At 36.2% G+C, this 9020-nt stretch overlaps 1 protein-coding gene across 1 annotated transcript; it reads right to left on the bottom strand.

The window, feature by feature from the left end:
- Positions 1–583: 583 nt before the first annotated feature.
- Positions 584–1812, bottom strand: LOC145160811 (6,7-dimethyl-8-ribityllumazine synthase). Its single transcript, XM_079080147.1, has 4 exons — positions 1414–1812; positions 1233–1298; positions 936–1108; positions 584–867 (listed from the first exon to the last, which is right to left on the bottom strand). The coding sequence occupies exons 1-4, from the start codon at positions 1712–1714 to the stop codon at positions 673–675; spliced, it is 735 nt and encodes a 244-aa protein (XP_078936273.1). The 5' UTR covers positions 1715–1812; the 3' UTR covers positions 584–672.
- Positions 1813–9020: the final 7208 nt, after the last annotated feature.

Below are 9020 nucleotides of genomic sequence, written 5' to 3'. Positions count from 1 at the left end.
ATTTAAATTAACAATTATAACTGTTTGCAAATGTCTTATTAATTATAATGTCTACTGGTGGTTCGAATTTATATTGCATTATACAAAATCATGATTTTATCAAATATTTACGGATACAAAGTGTCGATCGGATATTCCAACCGGTGTATATATTAAATCTAACTAATTATAAAAAACTTAAACACAAAACATCTACTTTTGTAAATTAATAAAATTTTACAAATAATTAATTAGTCATTACGATTTAAAATTATCGTTAGTGTTTTCTATTTTTCACCCGTGGTTTCCACGGGTATTAACCTAGTACTTAAATAAAAAATAGCAAAACCTCCTAAGTGTCTGATTGTAGAACCCATGTATGAAAAACAGATCAAAATCGGTCATTGCCAATCCTCCTCGTGGTAACCAAAGTGGATTAAGATGACTATCAAATCGACAATTAACGATCCATCGCAAATTCTTACACAAGAATCGTTCTGCCATCAGCAATTTTGTGAAGAATTGGTCTACTAACAGTCATATGGAGATCATCTTTCATGCTCTTGAGTAGTAGGAAATAGATACTTCTTCCTCCTAGGTTAGATTTGGAAAACCCATTTTTGGGTGTGCTTAAAAGACGATGTATATGTACATGATATGAGTTTGTTACATACAAGAAGATGATGAAATTAATCATACAAAAGGACCAGTCCTAAGAACTTTCTCTAACTTCTGTGCCCTAGCATAATCACTTTCCGTTAGCGGGCCAGCAGGAAAAGGAGTAATCTCCACAACCAAATGTGGTGTCGGAAGTTCATCAAACAAAGCCCTCACGTTGTTGCAGCATACGGTTTCTCCATGAGCACTCTCCCTTCTAATTTGACAACCCTAAAATCAATCGTACAATTTTCAGATCAAATTCACAAAAGGAAGATGAACGAAATGGTATTACCTACCTTGTGGGAGGTGGCATCTCGGAAGTGATCGTCATCTGAAAGCAAGGATGCGATGGCTTTGAGAAGACGACGCCCTTCGGCCTTTGAAGGGATCCTGTAGTTTCGCCTAAGGGTACCCTTGGTTGTAGGGTGCCATTTGCTTACTAGTTTCCTTTGATCTGCTGCTTCTCTTTCTGCTCATAGAAAACACGATTTAGCGATACTTCATCTTTTTACAAAACAAAACCTGGATTTATTTAATGAACAAGTCCAACATTTTGTTTGTATTCTTTAAAATTGAAAAAGTAAATCACTCACCCGGTTTGCCTCGGAACTCTTCAAACCACTTAGCGAAACCCAAATCGTCACCATCACTTTCAAGTTCTATAAATCATCAATCAATCAAGGATCAAACAAAATCACCAACAAATCGACAGCAAAATATATATATATTTTTTAATTTTTTATTTATAGATTTACAGTAAAGAAGATAAAAAACCTGTGGTGGAGGCGAGTGGATTAGAAGGGGATCCAGCCAAACCAGCCTTCAATAGGACATAGAATATACACACTCTTCCAGCCCATAGAACAGGTGCCTCAATCAATGAGCTTTTGATGCTTGATCTTCTTCCAGTCCCAGTTGTTGAGTCAGATATAAATCTCCAATTTGATGAAAACCCCTTGATTTTTCTACCAAAAATAGGAAATAGGGTTTTGGGCAAAACTGGAGTATTGATGGTGTGATGATGATGATTTATGGTGGTGAAGATGTGTGTACAAGTTGGAGTGTTTAGAAGCATTTTCTTGGAAAATTTGAGAGGAATCTTGATTTGAACCGAGGATGAAAACAGATTCACTGATACCCTTGGTTGTATGCAGTGAGCTTATGATTTTAGAGCAAAGTATAAGCTGCCTTTGGGTTGCCTTCTATTTCTAAAATATGTCACACTTGCCCTTTGACTTTTTCCATTTTAGTTATGACGTACTTAACTTTTGTGTTGTTTATACTTTATATACAATGATTGTGACATTTTTATGAGGAATTAGTTTTATATAACGGTAAAATAAACCTTTAGGCCAAAAAAAGAATAGAAAAGATTGCGTGGTTAAATTTCGTTTCTAAAATATAGGGGGTGCAGTTGTTCATTTATTAAAGTTTATGGGGGCCTAGTATCAAACCGTGTATATTGGTGTGTACTATCATAGTTTGTTATCCTCAGACAATAATGGTGAAGTAGATATTTACGACGTCGTTGCTTGAATGATCTTATCCATTTAGCTGGTCAATCCCTCGTCATGATAGGCCACATCCATATTTAAAATTTGTTATTTGATTAACAGTATAATTTATTGAACTAAACAGAAAAAACTATGTATCTTTTTGCATATATGCACAGATGTGTACAAAAATCGGAGTTAAAAACAAATGATCTTTTGTGGAAAAAAACTTTTCCCCAAATCAAATAATTGTTGGTTAGTCACTATGTGGAGTACGAGGTGGTTAATGTTAATGTTATATATGTATGTATGTATATGAGTATGGGGTGTTCGGCAAGATTAGTTGGTAGCGGGTAGCTTGTAGCTTGTACTTTGTAGCGTTTTGTTAAACGTTAGTAACATTTGAATTTGAAGCGTTTTGTTTAAACTAAACGCTAGAAGTTTGTAGTGTCGAACAAGACTTTCTGTTCAAAACGGAGCATTTTGTCAAACGCTAGAAACTCTCAAACGCTCTGCGCCGAACACGTCCTATATCTTCCATCATTGTTTTGTAGGGATAATGACTTGAAAGGGTAATATATTTTTCGATTTGTACACATTTGGTCACTGAGTTTTTTTTCGTCCACATTTACCCCTTCAACTTGTTAAACTGTATACATTCAGTCCTTATGACCGGCTACTCCAGGTTACCCGGTAAAAATGACTTAATAGGGTAATATATTTCTCACTTTGTACACATTTAGTCCTTAATATTTTTGTACACATTTAGTCTTTTTTTTTTTTTTTTGCAAAATAAGTCATTTTTTTTGTACTTATTCAGTACTTATGAATGATTTTTTAGTTTTTTCTCACGAAATCTTACGTGAGACATTAATTAATGAGGTGTATGGGGCTTTTGATGCTTATATCCATCGCGATCTCGACTACTTGGTTGCTTAGGTCATGTGTTCTGAACGTCATAACTTCTTCATATGATCTCGGATTTTAACGATTTTTATATCCATGCGTTCGTATTTTAGTCTACTACAACTTTCATTTAGATTACTCCCATTAAAAAATAATATATTTTTTCTTACGATTTTTATATCCATACGCGGTGGTGGATTTAGTATGGTCCCGGTGTTGCACCGACAACACCTGTTTTTTCTGTTCGCAATAGATAAAGATCCTTAAAATATGATATTGTATGAAGAAGTTACGATGTTCAAAATACAAGACCTAAGCCAAACCACAAGACTTACGCAACCAAGCAGTCGAGATCGCATTGGACATAAGCATCAACAACCCCAAACACCTCATCAATGATTGTCTCACGTAAGATGTCGTGAAAAAACCTAAATAAATCATTCATAAGTACTGAATGAGTACAAAAAAAGGACTTATTTTGAAACAAAAAAAATGTTAAGGACTAAATATGTACAAAAATATTAAGGACTAAATGTGTACAAAATGAAAAATATATTACCCTATCAAGTCATTTTTCCCGGCTAACCTGAAGTAACAGGTCATAAGGACTGAATGTGTACAGTTTAACAAGTTTAAGGGGTAAATGTTGACGAAAAAAAAACTCAGTGACCAAATGTGTACGGATCGAATAATATGTTACCCTTTTAAGTCATTATCCCTTGTTTTGTATCCAAGTTTTATTGTTGTATTACTATAATATTACTTATTAATAAAAAGATATTTTTAAGGCAAATAATATTTGTCATGGTATAGAGAGTTTTTTGAACAAATAATATCTTCGATTATTTCTAAATATTTTCTTTTTCTTCTCTTCTAAATCTAACCGCCGTCTAATTCCTCCTATGTTGTGGATCACCTTCTTTCTCGTCGGTGGTTTTGTCAATACATAAAAAAAATAAATAAATAAATAAAAGAACCCAAATATATTACGAACATCAAAACGTGTATACTTGACATGAGGGTTATTTTGAATCACATTATACCGGCTATGGCACAGCCGACCATGTTCAATTTGAAGTCTTCTAATTTTAAGAATTAGAAAAAAAAAATCTTTACACTTTAAAAATCGTGATATTTTATTTGCAGAAAATCTCAGTATATAAAAAAAATTAGGACAAGATTGTCTCAAATAAAATCCTAAAAATTTCATAATCAATACAGATACATAAATTACAGCGTAAAGACCTAGGTTGTGTTTGGTGTGTCACAACTAGCTTATTTTTCGATCTTTTTAAAGTTGTCATGTTTGGCAAACCAAAAAGAGACTTATAAGCTAGCTTTTTAAAAAGCTGTTTGGACTAGCTTTTTATGAGCTTTTTTAAAAAATTTCAAATATATCCCTTAATTAATTATGAAAATACATTTTTTTAAATGTCCTTTTATATTATTTTATATCTTTCAGCTAGCTTTTCAGCTAGTTTTACCAAACATTAATTTTTATCAGCTAGCTTTTCAGCTATCAATTGGCTTTTTATTTAACAGCTAGTTTTTCAGCTAGTAAGTCAAACATAGCCCTAATGGTACTGAACACCATTGTAGGCTTTCTCTTAATCACTCAACATTTTAATCAAGTTCCAGTTGCTTAAATCTTGACACATATGATGCATCAAAGCTGAGTGGGTCAGGTTGGAAAATCGGATAAGATACATAGGTTGCGTTTAGTTATGGAAAAACATTTTTCGTTTTTCGTTTTCCCCTTTCAGTTTTCGTTTTCAGTTTCCAGTTTTCATTTGAAAAATTAGAAAACGCGTTTAGTTAAAACTTATTCATTTTTCATTTTTAGTTTTACAAAATTAGAAAACGTTTTTAGATGTGTACTTTTCTATCAGTTTTCATTTTTAGAAAACGGTAGCGGTGGTAGGGTGGGGTGGGGGTGGCTGCGGTGGTGGTGGTGGCGGCAGCAGCAGCAGGGTGACATCGGTGGTGGTGATGACAGGCGGTGGTGGTGGCGGCGGCAATTGTGGCAGTAGTGGTGATGGTAGGTCAGTGATTGTGGTAGCGGTGTTGGGTAGGTGGGTGTGTGTGGGTGTAGGTGTTTGTTTGTGGGAGTGGGTGTGGGTGTGTGGGTGGGTGGGGGGTGGGGTGGGCTTGGGAGTGGGTAGGTATGGGTAGGTAGGGGTGTGGTGGGTTGGGGTAGGTAGAGGTGGGTGGGTGAAAGTCATAAAGGCATTCGAGCCATTAGAGTATTGGATGAATATGGTATCCCATTTCATATACTTCTGTGGGTTATGAACCCACACTAGCAATGTAACTCACAAGACCATCTAGAATGATCAAGTGTTGCCATCTTACTCTGGGAGATCACCACGCATACCATTACAGTTGCCTGATTTGGACCCACCATTTCTGTTCATCCAAAAAAGAATACGATTTGTACTCTAATACGTATTTTCGTACCATCAACACCTGAAAGTGTCAAGGAACAGAACTTTATTCTATGTTACTAACTTACACAAACACACACACACACACGTATATATATATATATATATATATATATATATATATATGTGTGTGTGTGTGTGTGTATACCCGATATCAAACTTAATTGAACTAGGTATCTATATGTGACATCCCTAATTTCACGGCCAGAAAAGACCGATTTAGTTTATGCTTTTTATAATAAAATCAGAGTAATTTTCCAAAAGATGTTGCGGAATTTGTTCCCAGAAAAATATGATAAATACGTTATCAAAGCATTTCCGAAGAAATGTATTTTTATTCATATTAAAACATTTGGGATGTCATCGTCGATATAGACCAAAAGCATAAACAGAACTTACATTCATTTACACTAGTGATTTACATCTCCTTCAATCTCTCAGTGTAAAGCAGCTTCATATCGATACCTGTGATACAAATAAACTGAGTGGGTCAGGCTTGGGAGCCTGGTGAGCATATAGGGTTTTCAAACCACAATAAATAAATTTATTATGTTTAAACATCAATCAATCAACCCAATTTCTCATCCCCATTATCTTCTTTATTCTTAAGGATCTACCCTAAGAATCATCTTATCATTCATTCTTAAGGATTCATCCTAAGGAATAGGCACGAAGTCACATCGTCGCAAGGTTTATACAACAGACACTATGTCCATAGCTGCCAGGGTTTTTACAACATGTGCTAAATCCATAGCTCTCATTTATCGACAGTATTATTCACAGGAATTCACCTACAATACATGTCAATGGGGTTTTAGAGTATATCTGATGAACATATAGTTCACACACCTATAGGTTGCGAACCTGCCAGTGTTCCATGGACCGTCTAGAATAGTCCATGGTTGTCATCCATACTCTGCTAGATGACGGGGCCATCGCTTGGGTCATCGTTTGGGTCATTGCTTCTCACCATAATTTACCACTCATATATCATCACTCATGTTTCATCGCTCATCATTTATCTCATCATTTTATCACACATCAACTTATTTCACCTACCCATGTTATACCCAACATATTTGTAGATAAAATATATATACATTTTAAATCATTTTGAACATGTATAAAACATTCTTTCATCAACCCATGTTTTACCCAACATATTTGTAGATATAAAATACATATACAGTTTAAAACCTGTATAAAACAATCATTCAACATCTATCCCAAATAAACAAACAACATATATACACGTAGCACGTATTTTATATAAAATACTTCATATCTATGTGTAAGGTGAAAGTGACTATACACTCACTTGATTTAATGATAATCGGGCAACACTTCATTTCCTAAAACGATCGTTTCCGATGAAACTGTGAGCTTTAATGAAAAACCGGGCCTTGCGAAGGTTGAGCTTCAAACCGAAAAGATAAATTTATCGGGCTCTTCGGGCACTTCGGAACGTATTTCGGGTGTTGGAAATGATACCGAGGTTTCGGGGGAAGTCAAGATAGTAAAAATATTGAATTTAGGGTGAAAAGTGGCAATTTTCCAAAATTACCCAGGAGGATTCGCAGCCGTTCTATTTATAGAGGAGAGCCTCGGATCCGAAGCAAGGGGGAAGAAGCACGTGGCAGCTGCTGCGAGGCTCGGACGCAAGGTGGCTCGGATGCGAAGCGAACAGGTGGCTGGTGAGAGGGTGAGACACGGATGCGAGGAGTGGGAGGTGCGTCGAAAGCTCGTAGGCGAGGCGTGGCTCGCTTCGGACACGCCACGTATGTGACACACGTCTGATTTTTACCGGACCACGCTTCGGACACGTCATCGGATCGGACACGGGGCAGGTGACTCACCGAGATCGGACCTTATCCATGCGAGGTGACGTGGCCGAACCCCAGCCATGCGAAATTCCTCGGCTTTAGCATTTTTCTCGAATTTTGTGTCCCAAACTTCTAAAATCCATAACTTTCGCATACGAGCTCCGTTTGCGACGTTCTTTATATGCACGCATAGGTAAAGTTATGCTCTACAACTTTTGTTTAGACTCCGTCGGCTAATTTTGAATTTAATTTTAATATTATTATTTTTAACAGACCGGGACAGGAAAATCCGTTAAAAATTCATAACTTCTTCATCTGATGTCCGTTTTCGTCTGCCTTTTTACCGTTGTACTACTATTGACGAGACCTTCGATTCTCGTTTAGGTTGTGTTGGCTAAAAATCAATCGATCTAAAATTCGAGTTTTTAGCTGTCTACTGCTAAGCTGAAACTTCGAAAAATCATAACTTCCTCATACGAAGTCAGATTTGGGCGTTCTTTTTATGCATACTCTCGGTTTAACGAACACTACGACTTTCATTTAGATACCCAAGGCTAAAAAGTAGTTTATCAAAAACTCACTTTTTACGTCATTCGATGTCGTGCCGGTTTTGTCGCGGAACTTTGACAGGTCATAACTTCTTCGTTATAACTCGGATTTCGGCATTCTTTATATATCCAGAATCCTTGTAACATATACTACGACTTTTATTAAGACTATTTATTCTAAATATTTCGACACTTATTGTCTCTTAATTGACTAGCTCTGATCTACGTGCGTTACAATTATCTCCCCCTTAGGATGATTACGTCCCGGAATCATCAACGAAATAGGTCTGGTATAATGATTCCATACATCATCTTTCCATCCTAAGTAATAATCGTAATCTATATGTTTCTTCGAACGAGTATCTAGCTTTTGGACTTCTCGATCGCAGGTAGTGCTCAATCCTGCATCTGCTCTTCGTACCATGTTGGACGCTCAATCGTAACCTTCGAGTTACAAAATAAATCCTTATTGAGGACTCCTTCTTCTTCTTAGGATAAGTACTTTCCTTTATCTATTGTAACATACCGATGGGTCATGCTCTAACGATCTCTCATCGTATGATGCAACGCTTAGACTCAAGTCTCTTAGAGTCAAATTCCAGAATCGAATATACCTTCCTTCATATTCTAGTGTGATATAATCACATTTTAGCATGTAGCATTTCTAGCTACAAGCTTCTTTAACAACGAGCGCGATGCTATTGATCACATTGATTTCAATCTTCTGACTTAAGTCAGATGTTACATCGAACTTGGTTCTCTGAACCACGTAACAAACTCATTGTAGTCGGACTCAATTTGATATGAGCACTAGGGTCGGAATAACAATCATCTTCTTAGTCATTAACAAAACAATGGTAATGACATATTTGAATAAAACGGAATCAATTACTAGCTTCTTGGTAACCTTGTGACTTTCCCTAATCCAAGTGTGAGTCATGTGCTTCTAGTAGTATAGATCTCTACTACTATTCACACCTACTCATACTCGTCCCAAGTATTGTCTCGCAGTCCCCAATTCCTAAAATCACAAAACAATTTAACACATACGAATGCGTTCAATTAATCATAAAAAATTTCCTAGACTCTACTAGGACTTCTTCCATGTGTATCTTCAATCATCAATTCTACTTCAACTCGGTTGGTGATGGAAATTCCAGACGATGG

The sequence above is a fragment of the Lactuca virosa genome, chromosome 2 (genome assembly GCF_052849685.1).
Source record: "Lactuca virosa cultivar CGN04683 chromosome 2, Lactuca_virosa_CGN04683_v6, whole genome shotgun sequence".
In the NCBI taxonomy this organism is placed as follows: Eukaryota; Viridiplantae; Streptophyta; class Magnoliopsida; order Asterales; family Asteraceae; genus Lactuca; species Lactuca virosa.
The sequence above is the reverse complement of the archived record's forward strand: the minus strand, read 5'-3'. Positions and strand labels throughout refer to the sequence as shown.